The sequence below is a fragment of the Thermothelomyces heterothallicus genome, assembly GCF_042370625.1.
Source record: "Thermothelomyces heterothallicus CBS 202.75 unplaced genomic scaffold P884_scaffold_8, whole genome shotgun sequence".
NCBI lineage: Eukaryota > Fungi > Ascomycota > Sordariomycetes > Sordariales > Chaetomiaceae > Thermothelomyces > Thermothelomyces heterothallicus.
This window is the reverse complement of record NW_027192569.1, coordinates 742,290-758,426: the sequence shown is the minus strand read 5'-3', so window position 1 is coordinate 758,426 and position 16,137 is coordinate 742,290. Positions and strand designations below refer to the sequence as shown.

General features: G+C 57.7%; 7 protein-coding genes across 7 annotated transcripts; 3 read left to right on the top strand and 4 right to left on the bottom strand.

The window, feature by feature from the left end:
* Positions 1 to 724: 724 nt before the first annotated feature.
* Positions 725 to 1,680, bottom strand: P884DRAFT_276909 (histidine phosphatase superfamily; the record flags this gene model as incomplete). Its single annotated transcript, XM_069443014.1, has 3 exons — positions 725 to 1,191; positions 1,352 to 1,554; positions 1,622 to 1,680. 3 exons carry the CDS (start codon positions 1,678 to 1,680, stop codon positions 725 to 727), a joined length of 729 nt encoding a protein of 242 aa, XP_069298548.1.
* Positions 1,681 to 1,997: 317 nt separating this feature from the next.
* Positions 1,998 to 3,964, top strand: P884DRAFT_197965 (Catenin-beta-like protein; the record flags this gene model as incomplete). Its single annotated transcript, XM_069438108.1, has 3 exons — positions 1,998 to 2,024; positions 2,081 to 2,129; positions 2,217 to 3,964. The coding sequence occupies 3 exons, from the start codon at positions 1,998 to 2,000 to the stop codon at positions 3,962 to 3,964; spliced, it is 1,824 nt and encodes a 607-aa protein (XP_069298547.1).
* A 56-nt stretch (positions 3,965 to 4,020) lies between these two features.
* On the bottom strand, positions 4,021 to 5,174 carry P884DRAFT_258457 (H+-ATPase G subunit-domain-containing protein). The gene is made up of 6 exons (XM_069441237.1): positions 5,086 to 5,174; positions 4,956 to 4,994; positions 4,814 to 4,847; positions 4,734 to 4,742; positions 4,551 to 4,651; positions 4,021 to 4,460 (listed from the first exon to the last, which is right to left on the bottom strand). Exons 1-6 carry the CDS (start codon positions 5,086 to 5,088, stop codon positions 4,305 to 4,307), a joined length of 342 nt encoding a protein of 113 aa, XP_069298546.1. The 5' UTR covers positions 5,089 to 5,174; the 3' UTR covers positions 4,021 to 4,304.
* A 477-nt stretch (positions 5,175 to 5,651) lies between these two features.
* P884DRAFT_299003 (uncharacterized protein) lies at positions 5,652 to 6,005 on the top strand (the record flags this gene model as incomplete). The annotated part of the gene is made up of 2 exons (XM_069444663.1): positions 5,652 to 5,747; positions 5,820 to 6,005. 2 exons carry the CDS (start codon positions 5,652 to 5,654, stop codon positions 6,003 to 6,005), a joined length of 282 nt encoding a protein of 93 aa, XP_069298545.1.
* A 177-nt stretch (positions 6,006 to 6,182) lies between these two features.
* On the bottom strand, positions 6,183 to 10,909 carry P884DRAFT_291463 (DNA-directed RNA polymerase II subunit RPB2). Its single transcript, XM_069444100.1, has 2 exons — positions 6,883 to 10,909; positions 6,183 to 6,786 (listed from the first exon to the last, which is right to left on the bottom strand). The coding sequence occupies exons 1-2, from the start codon at positions 10,548 to 10,550 to the stop codon at positions 6,624 to 6,626; spliced, it is 3,831 nt and encodes a 1,276-aa protein (XP_069298544.1). The 5' UTR covers positions 10,551 to 10,909; the 3' UTR covers positions 6,183 to 6,623.
* Positions 10,910 to 12,149: 1,240 nt separating this feature from the next.
* Positions 12,150 to 13,417, top strand: P884DRAFT_258452 (uncharacterized protein). The gene has a single exon (XM_069441236.1). The coding sequence runs from the start codon at positions 12,618 to 12,620 to the stop codon at positions 13,221 to 13,223; it is 606 nt and encodes a 201-aa protein (XP_069298543.1). The 5' UTR covers positions 12,150 to 12,617; the 3' UTR covers positions 13,224 to 13,417.
* Positions 13,418 to 13,987: 570 nt separating this feature from the next.
* On the bottom strand, positions 13,988 to 14,973 carry P884DRAFT_276906 (uncharacterized protein; the record flags this gene model as incomplete). Its single annotated transcript, XM_069443013.1, has 2 exons — positions 13,988 to 14,332; positions 14,398 to 14,973. 2 exons carry the CDS (start codon positions 14,971 to 14,973, stop codon positions 13,988 to 13,990), a joined length of 921 nt encoding a protein of 306 aa, XP_069298542.1.
* Positions 14,974 to 16,137: the final 1,164 nt, after the last annotated feature.

Here is a 16,137-nt window from a genome sequence, read left to right as displayed (position 1 = left end):
GGAGGACCATAATTAAACACATTCTCATTTCGCTATCGGGTCTTGTGATCCCCAAACCGGTTCTCGGACTCGCAAGCTGACATAATGTCACACTCGATTGCTGAACAATTTCTCAGACCCTACTTAGACTCATCGGACTCTTTAGAGACTTTTGATCTTTTTCTTCTTTCTTGCGGCCCTAAAACAAAGACTACGCAGCCACAGCCTCTCTTCGGCATCTGACTCGCTTGTTTACCCGATTTAATAATTAATTAAGAAATTTCATGATGTGCGGAATAATGCACTTACCGATGCCCATTCCTTCGGAGGAACGGTGACTCAAGGTATGTCCTTTCTTCCGCAGTTTCACATATTAGAGGCTGTTAGCCCCTTACACCTCCTTCTGCCTCTGCTACGAAGGCGCGGAAAAAGGTCTGTCATCATCAGCAGCAGCTAATGCAACTTTCCGATACCTATCTAGAGGAACACACGCAGTACTTTGGTGTGATTGGACCGAGGACGTCGGCGGCCCCGTTGTTGAGGATTCGGATGCACCAGTCAAATCAGATTGGTGCTGACTGGAGGGTCTCTGACAGGAGTGACGACTCGGATAATTACGGACGACTAGCGTTGGTCGTACACACTGGTCAGGGACTAGGCAGGAGGAGGAAGGCTTTGAGAACCCCGAGAGTCACTCCTGACGCAGGACCGACTGAATCCGTGGAGGTGCCACACACCGCGGGGCTCACACCCCGTTTACCGCCTCCCAAGCGTCTCCAGGAGCATCTGCATCCGGCAGGCCATCCCCCAGCGGCACCCGCTCGTCCCAGCTCCAGCCCATCCCGCCCTTTCTCGTCTCCTCCCGCTCTCTCAACCTGAGGCCGCCTTCCACCTCCTCCTCCCCCTCCCCGGCGTCCTCGAATTCAAAAACGCGATAGTCCGCGTTCATGAAGTAGCACCCCGTCACCCCAACCCGTAGGAAGCCCGAGTGCGAGACGACGAGGACGGCCTTCTCCGGGCGGGTGCGCAGCTCCCGCAACACAGCACGGCCGCGCCCGACGACGGCCTGGCGCGTGAAGCCGTACGGCGGCGCGGCGGCCGCGGAGGTCTTGTCCGGGTAGAGCGGGTCCACGCGGGAGAAGTCGACCTGCGGGAAGCGGGCGGCCAGCTCGGGTAACGGGGTGCCGATGTCGCAGGGCTGGAGGGAGTTTTCTAAGCAATGGCGGGGTTGTTAGAATCAAGTTGCTTGTCTCGGGTAACTCCGTTTTTGTGGATGAGTAATTAGACCAGATGTTTGGATAAGAGATTTGGGGAAGGAAAGAGTAGGAGAGATGGATAAATGAAAGATTAAGTGACAAGAATCGCTACGAACCCTGCCAGCCTGCGTGCGCGACGATAGGTATCCCTCTGTCGATGAGTTCCCCAAATGCAAGGAGCGCCGTCTCGATTGTACGGATCATGGGACTGACAATGATGAGGCCGACGTCCAGGTCCCGGGGTATCCTCGAGGCCAGGTGTTCCTTCAGCTGAGCACATTGTTGCCGGCCGAGCGTTGAGAGCACCGGGTCATGGATGCTGTAGTCTTGTACGCAGTGTTAATTAGTGAAAATAAACAAAATCAGCAAAGAGGCGAGACGGGCACTTATTGTCCACGTTGTGCAACGCCTGTGCGTGGCGAACGAGAATTAATGTAGGCGGCATTTTGGGAGAGTCACGAAATTGGTAGCCTTGAAAGATAAGTACGAGAAGCTATAGCCCTTAAATTCAGGGAGGTCCCAGAGACATAGGTCAGACGAAAATTCCTGGGAGTTTGTGTTCTTGATGCATGAGAACTGGGCAGGGTCAGGCGGCACTGTGCATGGCTGGGCAACGGCAAAAGTCGGCACCGTATGAAACACCACCCGGCGACTGTGCAGTTCTTGGCCACTGCCGCTCTCCAACAATCGCGACTTGGAAAGCCGCGCCGCCCCTCCAACAATCCCGCCAACCACCCGATCTCACCACATCGACTGCTCGCCATGACCAGCATAGACGAGCTCTTTCAGGTACGATGACCTCTTTAGATGTTCAATTGCCAATTTGCCTGTCTGACAATTGCCAGAAATCCGGGTTGCCCAGCAAACGCAAGCTGGACCCAGTCCGTGATCCAAGTATGCTCTCTCTCTCTCTCTCTCTCTCTACCCAGATTTTTTTTTTCCAACCAGCATTCTAACTTCTTCCCCCTCCGTCTCCACCAGCCGAAATATACAAATCCGCAAAGCTCTCATCTTCCTCTTCCACTTCGAATCGCCATGCGCGCGTAGACGACCCAACAGACGACGCCGAAGCAGGGCCTCAACCGCCACCCGACAATGAAGACGAGGCCGAAGACGGCGACTACGGTCCGACCCTGCCCCCGGATGAGGATGAGCCGGGCGACGACGACGAAGGCCGTTTCTTCGGCGGCGGCATAACGCGCACGGAACGGGAGATACTCGATTACGTGGACAGCGCCACGGGCGGCGCCGGCGGGCGCGGCGGCGCGGCGGCGGTCCCGGACGAGGAGGAGACGATCGACCTGGCGTGGCTCAAGCGGACGGCGCTGGCGTTCGAGAAGAAGATCAGCCGCAACGCGGAGCTGCGGGCGCGGTACGAGTCGGAGCCGGCGCGCTTCATCGACTCGGAGGCCGACCTGGACGCGGCCATCAAGGCGCTCTCGATCCTCTCGGACCACCCGGACCTGTACCCGTCCTTCGCGGGGCTCGGGTGCGTCGGCAGCCTGGTCTCGCTGCTGGCGCACGACAACACCGACATCGCGCTCGACGCCGTCGAGATCATCGGCGAGCTGACGGACGAGGACGTCGCCGCCACCGAGGAGCAGTGGGGCGCCCTGGTCGACGCCCTGCTCGAGGCCGACATGCTCGGCCTCTTGGTCAGCAACTTCGGCCGGCTCGACGAGGCGCAGGAGGCCGACCGCGAGGGCGTCTACCGCGCCCTCGGCGTGCTCGAGAACCTGTGCTCCAAGCGGGAGGTCGCCGAGGCGATCGGGGAGCAGGACGCGCTGGTCAGGTGGCTGCTGGAGCGCGCGGCGCGGAAGGAGACGCCCGTGTCGCAGAACAAGCAGTACGCGGCCGAGATCCTCGCCATCCTGGTGCAGAACTCGGCCAAGAACCGGAGGAGGCTGGCCGAGCTGGACGCGGTGGACCAGATGCTGCAGCTCGTCGCGCCCTATCGCAAGCGCGATCCGGAAAAGGGCGGCGACGAGGAGGAGTACATGGAGAATCTCTTCGAGGCGCTGACCAGCATCGCGGACGAGCCCGACGGCAAGGCCAAGTTTGTCGAGGCCGAGGGCGTCGAGCTGTGCCTGATCATGCTCAAGGAGGGGAAGCTCAGCAAGCCCGCCGCCCTGAGGCTTCTCGACCACGCGGCGGGGGGAGGGCAGGCGGGGGCCGAGGTGTGCCAGAGGATCGTGGAGGCGGGAGGGCTCAAGACCACGTTCACCTTGTTCATGAAGAAGCACGACAACCAGACGACGGAGCACCTGGTCGGCATCTTCGCCTCGATGCTGCGCCTGCTCCCCGCCGACTCGGCCGAGCGGATCCGCACGCTGGCCAAGTTCGTGGAGAAGGACTACGAGAAGACGGAGAAGCTGGTCAAGCTGAGGCGCGACTACGCCGCCATCATCGGGCGGGTGGACGAGGCGATCAAGCAGGAGAAGGAAGGCATGGGCGCGGACGAGATCGAGGAGATGGCCGACGAGTGGTTCTCGCGGCGCCTCGACGCCGGGCTCTTCTGCCTGCAGACCATCGACGTCATCCTGGCCTGGCTTGTTGCCGAGGATGACGGGGCGAGGAGGAAGATTCAGGAGTTACTCGCCGACAGGGACGAGACATTGGCCGTCATCAAGGAGACCATCCAAGAGCAGATCGACGGCATCGATACCGAGTCGGATGAGGGCAAGGATACCAAAGAGATGCTGACGACACTAGCCCAGTTCCTGCAATGACGCAGGCGCAATCAAAAGTGTAGCGATAACCCCCACTGTAAAAATACATACTCTGGTCGGCACCAAGCTCATCTCATCGTTGACGGGGCTGTGCCCAGATTGTGTGATCAAACGGGGCTGCCACGCAGTTCGTTTTCTCTATGCTTCATCTCGGGAAGTAGATATTACCAACACAATAACCCAACCCCCCCGTTTCTGCAGCCTGAGCCCTCTGTCTCGATCACGAGACCAGCTCAAAGACGACGTGCCCCTTATGGACCCGTACCGGGTACACTACGACGTATTCCCCCCGTGGTCGTTTTCCCCGCCCCCGCCTCTCCTTCCCCGCATTTTTGGTCCTTCATGAGGCAGGAGTCGGGTGAGCCTCATAGACGGCCGCTAGCAGGTCCTTGATGATCTTGTCCTGGTTCTTCTTGCCCGCCTCCTTGATCTCTGCAATCTTGGCCTCGGCTTCCCTGTTGGCCTCCTCCTCGGCCTGCTTGTTCCCTTGTGTGTGCTAGAGAGACGGAAGGGGGAAGAAAGTCAGTGCCTAATGCGGTTCATCGAGAGGACAACCAACAATAAAAAGCGGGGGAGATAATAATACCTGGGCCTCGAAAGCCTTGTACTCGGCCTCCTTCTTTGCGCGGTACGCCTCAATCTCCTTCCTGGCCTCGTCTCGCGCTTCCCTCACCCTCTTGGTGCGGTCTGTCCGGTGTGTTAGTCGCCGCTCCCCGTCGCCGTCGCCCGTCGCCGGCCAGGGCTGAGTTCGTATCGTCGGAATACGTACACTCTCGAGCTGTGTTTGGCGCGCGTGTTAGTGTATATCCCTCCCATCTTGCTGCGTTACTGGTTGCCAGATTGCCATACCCTTCTGAACGATCTTGGATGCCTCCCTCTCGGCCTGTCCACCTCGACTACGTCAGCAATCGATTGTATCCAACGACGACGGACCGAACTGTCGCGCGCCATCCCCGGTTGGGTGCACTGGAGCGAAGAGGAGAGCTCGTACATCGAGGAGGGTCTGGATGCCTGCGGAGTTTTGGGCAGACTATTTGCACTGTTAGCCTGACACGTTCCAAACAGAATACAGATTCAACGACGAGCGAGAGACTCTGCACTGCTACCAAGGCCGGGCATACCATCTCGGGAGACTAATCGTGAGGCGGCAACAGGAGAGGTCAGATGGGTGTAGATGTATAAATTGGTTATGATGCGGGGGATAAATCGTCAGTATTGTCGAGATTCGCTCCCGAGCTTCAGGTCGTCGCGGTTGTCAACAGCAGGTAGGTTGTCGATGGATGTGATGCAGCTGCACTGCGGTCGCAGTCCCAGGGCGGATGGAGCCGAAGTGGGGACATGCGCCAACAACAGCTCCAAGCGGCACAGGTCGGGCCCCTGTCCCGCTGCCGGCACTGCCTCCACCTTCTCGATACAATAGCTGTCCGTCTGCCGGAGCGCCAAGTCGGGAAGGGGAAGGGGAAAGGAGGCGGTGTGATCCGGCAGAAACCGTTGATTCACACTCGCATCCATCTCAAGAGCGCGGGTGGTCTGAATGAATGGAATTGGCGATTCTGGGGCCTTCCCAAACCACCATCCGACAACACGCCCCGCTGATGCGGATTCCGATGTCGATGCCGGTTCCGCTGCAATAATACCCCCCCCCCCCCAAAAAAAAAAAAAAAACAAGCAACACACTCCGCCCGCCATGTCCCGCGCCTCCAAGTTGACGCTGCTGGGCACTTCGCTCTTCGCCCTCAGCACCGTGGTCTTCGTCCATTTCCAGCAAAAAGCAGAGCAAGAGGTTCGTTCATCTATCCCATCTGACCTGCGTTTGGGTAACGAACGGCCGTGTACCAACCATCTCTTCCTCCAGGCAATGCACCAAGGCGTGATTCGCGACATGGAACAGCAGCGCATCAAGCGCGAGCGCCAGGCCGATTTCGATATGCAGCGCGAACTCGAGGCCCAGTACAGGAAGGAGCAGACGGTCCGGGACAGCACTGCGGATGCGCCCGTAGGAGAGGGGATACCAGGGGCGCAAACGGGGACAGGGAGGTGACGGAGGTGACACTCGAGGGGGACCGGCTGGAGAACTGGTAAAAATACCCAACAGGCATTGACACGATGAACAACACAGCCGAGTGGCCAAGAAAAAGACTGGCCGTGTACAACACGAAATGTACAATACTGTACTGTACCATGTTGAAAGCAGCATCATAGAATAGATCATTGCGTCCTCTCTAGCTAGCAACGGTTGCTCTGTGGTTTAGGCACATTGTAATCTGTATAAACCATCACTACCACGTTCATCGCTCCAAATTTCAACGAAGCCGCTAACCAGCACTGCTGATGGTGTGATCGTGATTCCCGGTCCCTTTTTACAAGGCCACCCTCTGAAGGTGATGACCTGGCAGAACCATTTCCCTGTCTTGGTACAATATCTTTCAGAACCGAAAGCCGCCCCGGCAAAACGGCGCCCCGGCAAAACGGCGCCCCGGCTCGCTCCTCACTGAGCTCGGGGGGTAATAAACTAGTCAGTAGTCGTGTAAGAACGCGCGTAACAGAGAAACGCCAAACGACCATCGAATGCATTGGAGTTTCTCTCCTTCCCTCTCGTCTTTCCTCATCTATAACGCCACCCTGGATATCGCCGCCGCGTCCTCGCCCAACCTGTCCGCTAACGCACGGAAATGCCTGACCGGCTGGTGAACATGCGCGCGGCAATATTCATGGACATGAGCTCCTGGAAGAGCAACTTGGCGGCGTATGGCATGTGCACCTGCGCAATCTTGGTCTTGTTCTTGCAGGGCCGGCACTCGAAGGATTGCTTGGTCAAGTTTCTATGTGTAAAAGGCGAATCAGCATCATCATCATCATAATCATCATCACCGTCATAAATTAGGGAGAAGGAAGAGCAGGGGCGGGGGAAAACATACGCGATCGGCGTCATCAGCCCGCAAATCTCGCAGATGTGCACCCTGAACGCGTCCGACACCTCGAACAAGCGCTCCTTCAAGAAGCTCGCCGCACCGTGGGCAATCATGCAATCGCGCTCCATTTCACCGAACCGCAGACCACCGTCGCGCGCGCGACCCTCGACCGGCTGGCGCGTCATAATCTGCAGTGGGCCTCGGGCACGGGCGTGGATCTTGTCGTCCACCATGTGGCGCAGGCGCTGGTAGTAGGTCGGCCCGAAGAACACCTGCGCACGCAGCTTGCGGCCCGTGTGGCCGTGGTACAGCACCTCGAAGCCGCGGGACTGGTACCCGTGCTCGCGGAGGAGGTCCGACACGCTGTCGACCGTCACCTCGGTGAAAGGCGTCGCGTCGCCCTCCATCCCCTTCAGCGTGGAGACCTTGGACAGCAAGCACTCGATCAAGTGGGCGATGGTCATGCGCGACGGGATGGCATGCGGGTTGATGATGAGGTCGGGCGTGATACCCTCGCACGTGAACGGCATGTCTTCCTGCCTGTACGTGACACCGATGGTTCCCTTTTGGCCGTGGCGGGAGGCGAACTTGTCGCCGATCTGCGGAATCTTGGTCGTACGAACCCTGACCTTGACGTACCGCATGCCGTCCTGGTTCGTCGTGACAACGACCTGGTCAACGATGCCGCTTTCGGTGCTGCGCAGCGGCGTGGACGCGTCGCGCTTGACGTGCTGTGCGGACCGCTGGCCGAGCTCGGCATTGTCGGGGTTGATAGGACACGTCTTGCCGATGATGATATCCTCGCCGGAAACACGGACGCCAGGCGCGACGATGCCGTCGGCGTCGAGCTTGTCGTACGTGCTGTGTTTGAGCCGTAGGGTGTCGCTCCTATTGGGTTTCTCAAACTTCTCAACGATGTTAATGCCCACCCGCTTCTCGCAGTCAGTGTACGAGCGGAAGAAGAGACTGCGGAAGAGGCCGCGGTCGATGCTGCTCTGATTCATAATCACAGAGTCTTCTTGGTTGTAACCGGAGTAGCATGCGATGGCGACGATAGCATTCTGGCCGGCGGGCAGCTCTCGGAACTTGAGGAACTCCATCGACCGCGTCGTCGCCAGCGGCTTCTGGGGGTAGTAGAGAATATTGGCCATCGTGTCCATGCGTTTTGAGTAGTTTGTGAGGAAGAAGCCCATGGCCTGTTTGCCCATGGCAGACTGGTATGTGTTTCTGGGCGACTGGTTGTGATCGGGGAACGGGATGATGCTGGCGCAGATGCCGAGCAGCATGCTGGGGTGGATCTCGCAATGCGTGTACATATGCGTCGTCGGGTTCGGCTTGGTCTTGATCCGGTTGTTGCCTATGCCCGATGTGTCCTCAATCACCTCTCCCCTCTTCCGAGCACGGAAATTGTCGAGGTCCTCGGGCGTCATGCAGATCATGACCGTCTCCTCCTCCTCGGCATCAAGGTACTCGATGGCACCCGACTTCAACAGGCCCGGCCAGCCCCAGTAATCCGGATGATACTTGCCTAGCTCCTTGTCCGCCTCGAGCCGGGCGATGTGCTCCTTGTTGAGAATCAAGGCGCCAACCTCGGCGCCGCTCTCGCCGTTTGGATCTTGCTCTACAGTAAACAGCGGCCTCATGACGCGGCCGGCATCCGAGAAGATCTTGAATTCGCGGTCGCGAATGTCCCTGACAAGGGAGACCTCGAACGAGATGACATTCTTTCTCCTCAACCCCTGGACCAGGCTGACGAGGTTCTTTGGGTCTTGGTGAACGCCGACCCAGGTGCCGTTGACGAACACCTTGGTAGCATTGGGGTACTGGAGCGGCTCGTACTCTTCGAGCACCTCCATGCCTCGGGCGATCATGAACTCGACGATTGGATCCGCGGGCGTGCCCACGCTGACGTAGCACATGAGCGACAGGTTCTTGACGAGACCACAGGCCTGCCCTTCGGGCGTCTCGGCCGGGCACACCAAACCCCAGTGAGTGTTGTGGAGCTGGCGGGGCTTCGCAAGCTTGCCGTCGCGGCCGATGGGGGTATTGGTGCGCCGCAGATGCGAGAGCGTCGAGGCGAAGGTGTAGCGGTTCAATACCTGGGACACACCGGCCGTCGAGCTCATTGCCTTCTTCTGGTCGCCCCAGTTGCCCGTGGCAAGCGAGTACTTGAGACCGTTGGTGAGGGTCGAGTGCTTGATGCCCAGCGCCAAGGAGAAGTTCTTGTTGGTGTCGATGCAGCGCTTCATGTACGACATCAGGTCCTGGGTCATGCGCCTGATGACGCCACGGAACAGCTTGGCCAACAAGGGGCCGGCGAGATCCAGCCTCTTCTTGCCAAAGTGATCACGGTCGTCAGGGTCCCGACGACCGAGGGCGCACTGAAGAAGCTTGTGCACCATGTAGCCCAGGAAGAAGGCCTTCCTCGTCTCGCAACCCTCGGTCTGCGAGATGTGGGGCAGCATCTCCTTCTGGAGCAGCTCCTTTGCAGCCCGGACACGGTTGACGCGGTTCTGACCGGCGTTGCCGTTGCCACGCTTGCCAATGAAATCAAGGGCGATCTCGCGATCCTGGATGCAGAAAGCCTCCTCGATACAGGGCCGCAGAGCCTCGAGCATCTGGGTGTCTGTCCGGTCGTAACAGATGTGGTTGAGGATGTCTTCATCGGACACAATGCCGAGAGCACGGAAAACGATGGCGAGCGACACGTCTTCGCGCACGTACGGGAGCGTGACGCTGACAGTGTTTGGCAGCCTGCCCTTTTCCGGAGAACCCTTGGTGTGTAGCTTCATCTGCAGAGACGAAATGAGCCGCGAACCCTTCTCCAGGGCGGAGCGGATCTCGGCCTGGTACGAGACGCTGCCTCCTGGAGGCTTCTTGAACACCTGAACAATGTTGGCGGCAGAGCGCTCCTGGGCGATAAGGACTTTCTCGCTGCCGTTAATGATGAAGTATCCGCCCTGGTCATACGGACACTCGTTGAGCAGGAAAAGAGACTCCTCGTCTTCACCGTGCAGATGGCAGACCTGCGACTTGACCATGACCGGCAGTTTGCCGAGGAAGATCAGGTCGCCCTTCTGGTCATCTCCCTTGGCGCCCTCTGACGGCCCCGTGTCTTCCTCTTCCCAGCGGATGATCTTGGGCACCTCGCCGGTGCGCGCCATGTATTCTTGCTGCTCCTCATCCATGTCCTTCAAGGGCACTTCCTCATTGATCGCTACACGGGCACGCTTCATGACTCGACAGTACATTGGCGCAGAATACGTCAAATTGCGGTCGCGGCACTCGTAGGGGAGGAGACTGGTCGTTTCGCCGGTGGCCTCTGTGAGCGTCGGCTTCGAGATGAGCACGTTATCAAAGTGGATATCATATCTCCGCATTGCAATGTCTCGGCCGGCATCGTCGCCCGGATTCGGATGGTCGAGGGTCAAGTCGGCATACTCGTCGACGAGCGACTGGATTGTGGTGGACGTGAATTCGTCAAAGGAATCGATCTGCTGAGAGACGAGGCCTTTGGAGTCGAAGTACGCCGCGATGACCTCCCAGCAGTCCTCGGGTGTGATGGCATTCTCGTCCGCCAGGCCGACGTCGTCAAGCCCGTTCCCAGTCTCGTACTGGTCGTCATCCTCGTAGCCCTCGAAGTTGCTGTACTGCTGAGTCGCGTAGTCGGCCATCTTGAGGGAGGGCGAACGAACGCTAGGCCGTTGTTATCGGAATCGGGCGAGCGAGAACTCTGGGAAAGAGTAAGTGTCCCAGAACAGCGAGTGCCCTACTTATTGGCGTAGAATGGCAAAATGAGGGACCGATGCACGCTGCAAGCCGACGAACAGCTGACGAGTACCTCCCCGAGTCGAAGTCGCGTCCGGGGCGAGCGAGCTTAGAAATCGCCACCGAAGAATGCGGGCGCACGCATCAACTCGCCGTGCGCGGGCCGTCTATTTCATCAACCGGCCAACGGAAGCAATGCGATCCGACGCCAGTGTTTCCAAAGGAATGGCAAAACAGCGGTGCCAAAGGGTCCGCCGTTGAGTGGTCGTTGATGAAGGGTGTTGTGGTGCAAGGAGGAGCGCTCGCAAGTTGATTTTCTGGATCTGCGAGAGGCTGAAAGAACGCGGCGAGATGCGCTAGTCTTGTTTGGGCTTAGCGCAGTCGGGTAGCCTTCGTTGGCCTGCACACCGAGGTGAGGGAGCTGGCTTCCGGGGCAGTCTGCATGATTACATAATCCCGCGTTTCGATTCTTTTGACATTGACCCACCACTTGGGCTGAAAATGAGCACGCAAATGTGGGGTGGCCCACTCGCTTTCCCAATTCATTACAACCTGGCCTGATGGAGATTCCATCAGGCCAAACAAACATGTTGAAGAAGTCTTGCAACAGCTTCTCTGAGCGACGTCCAAGATTTCACTCCATGACTCCACGATAGAGACGCAAGCAACTCGCGGGCCTCGAACGCGTCGCGTTAATTCGGTCCCGCGGGACGTGGATGTTTCTGATTCCACCTTGCCCAAGGCCCTGGGCCTGAAATTTTGCTCTGATCTCCGCAACTTTACTCTTTCTTTTTCTATTTTTTTTTTTTTTTTTTGAACATGAAAGAGCAGTCTGTTTCAATTCAGCCCTCGGTTCAATTATCGGTTCAGTACTCGGTTCAGTACCTTACTTCAGCCCTTATTCTCTCTGCCGGGGCGGCCTCAGCCAACAAACAACTGAGTACTATTGCGATCGCGATGCCCAGCGGGTCGCCGACCCGAATGTCAGGTGTCTCTGCGAAGTTGATTCGGCCAAGCTCTAGTCAGACGCTTAGAATCACTGCCTTGGATTCCTGAATGTACTGGCTTCAAAGCCCGCTGGACCCATTCTTTCGCACATGCCTCCTCCCCTCTCTGGCCGTCTCGTGTCCCGCCTCTCGGTACCACATTGCTTCCCAGGTCGCTACTTATGGTAAAGGTTCGCCGAGCATGGGATCGGCCTTGAATCTTCATACTTCATTTCTTCAATTAATGACCGAGATGATTTCATGTGTTCTCACGTTAACTAGAGTTGCTGACCACCTTGTCAATTCGTATCTCTGATTACCCAGGATCCGACTATATCTGTAATATTTCCAAGTCGGGCCAAAGTGAGTACAGAAATGGAAACATGCAAGGCGTCGGGCGTTGAGGCTGACCACATCAATGCTCAGCCCCCCCGCCAAATCCCCAGTTCTAAAAACGGCGCGGAGCCGCCACGTGCCGAGCAAATAAGCTGCCGCCTGACCACTCACCAGGCGCCCCAGTACTGGTCCGTCAGCATCCTGTGGTTCTTGCATCACCAAGTAGAAGACGACTCGGATGTCTCACTGGGCACCAAACGAGCCGACGTCACGGATCCCGACTCCCCGGATTAGCCCAGCCCCGTGGCTGGGGTTCCGGAAGTTGTCAGCTCCGACGACTCCAAGATGGAGGCGCGCGACGACTATGTTTGCGGCTGCGAACGCCTGGGGAATGACGATGACTTGCGCTCATGAAGCTTAGTATTTAATACCATGGGCGCCTTGGTCTGAGGTTGGCCATTTCCAAACCATCATCGTCATCAACAGTTCCGTCCTCAGTCACTTGTGTAACGCTCTCAACACCAAGTTCCCAACTCCAACCCTTTTTGCTTCTTTTACTGATCCTCAAGTAACAACCGTCGTGGGAATCATCAAAGTTCCCCGCTCAACGTCGCATATCTTCCGTCTGATATACAACGAAAGGACTTCACAATGTTCAGCCAGCTGCTTCTCCTCTCCGCATCCCTGGCGGCAACCCTCCCTCTAGCGGCCGCGGCCCCGGCCAACCCCTCTTCGGCGTCGCCCAACCGCATCCCGAGCCGGACGACGAGCTCCCCGCGCATCACGCACAGCGTGGTCGCCGGCCGCCCGGGCCTGCGCTTCGACCCGGAGAACATCGTGGCCGAGGTGGGCGACGTCGTCGAGTTCCACTTCCTCCCGAGGAACCACTCGGTCGTCGAGGCGTCCTTCGACGCGCCCTGCGCGCCCCGCGACGACAGCGCTCCGGGATCCCCGACGACCTTCTTCTCGGGCTTCTTCCCCGTCTCGCCCAACCCGGACGGCTCGGTCGCCCAGTCGCCCGAGGTGTTCCAGATCGAGGTCCGCGACGACAAGCCGATCTGGTTCTACTGCGCCCAGAACAACGGCCGCCACTGCCAGAACGGCATGGTCGGTGCGATCAACCAGCGCTTCGATACCCCGAAGACCCTCGAGGCCTTCCGCCGGGCCGCCGCCGCCGTCCCGGGCGACTCCGCCGTCCTCCCGCAGGTCCAGGGCGGCTGGAGGGGGCCGAACCCGAACCCCAACGGCGGTTTTTGATGGAAGATAAAGGTGTTTGTTGAGACGCACTTGGTCCATGTTACGGCCAGAGAGGAGGGAGGGTTTGGTGTCTAGAGTGGTAGCGGTTGACGTTTTTTTTCCCCCTTTTCTTTCCTAGAGATTTTGGTTTCGCCACGGGTACACAATGAGCACCGTTGCGTGAGAGATCGCGGTGACACTCCTTTTGAAGATAGAGACATATATCCATATCAAGCCGTTGGTATCTTACACCGTGATAGACTGGTTGACGACTCGCAAGTATAATTAACCATGATTGCGTTTGGGCCTTCTCCGTTCAGTCCCTCGAACGGTCATCATCGTCGCGATAGGTAGATGGCTGATGATATTCAGTGGGAATCTATTGTGATGCATCAGAATGCTGTGCGAGTGCAGGTTGCCGTGGCAAAAGACATACTCGGGCTCGGCCGACACGGACTTCTTAGGCGGCCAGTGCGCGTTCTTGTCGTGGAACATGACCCAGAGGGGCGGGATCACCAGCCCGTTCAGGCCCGTCGTGTCAGGGCTGAGCGAGTTGAGCTGCGGGATGACCTCGTCGGCGATGAAGCGGCTCGCGTTGGCCCGGGCGATGCGGTCGCACTCGTCGCACTCGCTGCCCTCCGGGACGTGCCTCCTCCTTGCGAAAGTACGGCACTCGTGTCATGTGCCGACTTGTCCGCCGCTCCGACTGAGAACTCGGACGGACCTGGTGGAGGAGCGGCATCACGAGAACAAGCAATGCATTGCGGCGTAGTGTCGGACACTAATTATTCATCCTCGAGTCCAAGACTCGTCGTGCATATTTGAAAGAGATAGGATATTCTTTTCATAACCTCAATATTGTGCTGCGGGAGAGAGGGGCCCAGCTTCTCTCGTATCCTTCTGCCCGTGTGCCAGCGAGGTTTGCGCCCCAAGACAGCGTAGGAGAGGAAGCTGAGCGGTAGAAACGAGGCGTGTTCGAAGTCAACAATGTAGAGACGAGGGCGGCCGTCGGGGTCAGTGGCGAACATGAAGTTTTCGTCATTGAAATCGGTATAGCAGAAAACGAGTTCTTTCTCGAGAGCGACCTTGGGTGGCGGGCCGGGCACATGGTCGTATGCTAGTTCGGCAACCTGTAATTAGAGTGCCTTAGCAACGGTATATATATATAACCGACGTTCCCTGTAAACCGCTATACCCTGTTCAAGTGGTCTTCCAAATCCTGAATGGTATTATAGATGACCGGGGCTTCCTGCTTTTTGAAGAGCATGTGTTTAATGTAACGTTCGGCGCGGGTGTATGGGCCAGGAGTCGCGTCTAGTGGGACCGGCATGAGGCCCAGCAAACGGATTCCCTCGGTAATCATTTCGTAGTAGCGAGCCTCGTTCTGCTTCCAGGTGATAGGGTCTGATATTTTGGCAAAGTCTTTAATATGGGCTGCTGAGAGAAGCTCCATTATAATAAAAGTGGTATTGCCTCTACTGAAGACCTTGAACACTTCGGGAACATGGATATTGCGATCCCTCTGGCGTTGCTGGCGTAGCCAGTCGCAGGCGAGCCTCTGCATGTCTCCCTCGGCCTGCTTCTCGGGCCCACCAAACTTGACGAACACCATGGGGCGCTCAGGCGGGTAGGCGAGGAACGGGTAATAGAGCGCTAGAGTCCGCTGGTAGAGTTCGTCTTCGGACATGGTCAGGGCGAATTGCCTCGCGGCCGCATTTGGGTCGATGGCGGCGTCAAAGTGCCGTGGTACCGTACCGTCTTTCGGCGCCATCATTCATTCATTCCCTGGGACTGCAAGGCGAGAAAACCGACGCTCCAATGCTGAGTTGCAAATTGAGTGCCAAGGTTGGAATGGAGTGAATGTGAAAGTCGTCGACAATGGTGGGGGCGGGGTTGATGAAGGAACTGCGGGCTGCGGGCCTGCGGAAGCAGTGGCTTTCTGAGGCAACAGGTACGTAGGGCCGATCATCCCCTGCCGGCTGCCCGTTGGCAAAGCCGGCCAGTGGTGTCGCATGTGCCACCTGCAGGCCGCAGCCAGAGAAGTCCAAGGTCGCTGAAGACCGGTGTCAACCATCACTGTCACGACCTTGACTCTTTTGGCCACAACAAAGGGGTGTAAAGGTAGGCACTCGGCATTTCGCTAGTGTATCAAATGTCACTCGTTTTTCAGGGCTTTGGGGGTTTTAAACTACCAAGTACCCTAAGGTACCAGGTAATTACCTTACCCAGAAGCCAAGTCACTAAGAGCCACTACAGCGCTCAAGTATTTGTCCGGTTGCGTCATCTAGGCATTGTGAACTGGAGTATCAGCGGCATTCTTGGTCCCGATGAGCGAATGCTGGTCTATGAGAGCCTGCGGCCGCAGCCGGGCCACTCGGTGATTGACTGGCGTCGCGCCGGCTTCCACACCGTTATTGGCAGGTTCTTTGAGGAGCCAGACTCGGACGATGGTGTTACAGTCGTTGCCTACCGCGATCTTCCCATCAGCAGCGGCCACTTTTGGGCACCGAACTTCCAGCGCTTTATCACCGACGCACGGGGGAGTGGTTACACACTACCGTACAGGAGAGGGCCCCAGCAGCACGCTTCTTCTGCCGGGCGTGGTGGCTCTTCTTCTGCTGGGCGGGGTGGTCTCTCTAGCCTTGGTGGGGGCGGTGGTTTTTCTTTGGCTACACGCGGAGGTTCAATGAGGCGTGGGCGAGGCTACTAATTAAAGTCTTAAGTCCGAAGGCTGCGACGCGAATTTTGGTGGCTAATTAGACCATGAGATTGAAGAGCGTAAAGACGAAGAGAAAGACTTGATCAACAGGAATTTGTTGATGGCTTGCTTGATGGCTGGGCTGGCGATGTGGTTTTCCTTTCCGAGTCGGATACGCGTCACCGCGCGCCGACCCAGTATTATTACCCTAATTATTACCCCATAATTTAACCTTCT

Coding starts and splice junctions, on each gene's coding strand:
- P884DRAFT_258457 (XM_069441237.1), bottom strand. Junction 4,848..4,955: donor GCATCCAGACCCTCCTCGAT/GTACGAGCTCTC, acceptor CGAGGTGGACAG/GCCGAGAGGGAGGCATCCAA. Junction 4,461..4,550: donor ACAAGGCTTTCGAGGCCCAG/GTATTATTATCT, acceptor CCGTCTCTCTAG/CACACACAAGGGAACAAGCA.
- P884DRAFT_291463 (XM_069444100.1), bottom strand. CDS start 10,550: ATGGCCGACTACGCGACTCAGCAGTACAGCAACTTCGAGGGCTACGAG. Junction 6,787..6,882: donor GGGCTGATGACGCCGATCGC/GTATGTTTTCCC, acceptor TTTTACACATAG/AAACTTGACCAAGCAATCCT.
- P884DRAFT_258452 (XM_069441236.1), top strand. CDS start 12,618: ATGTTCAGCCAGCTGCTTCTCCTCTCCGCATCCCTGGCGGCAACCCTC.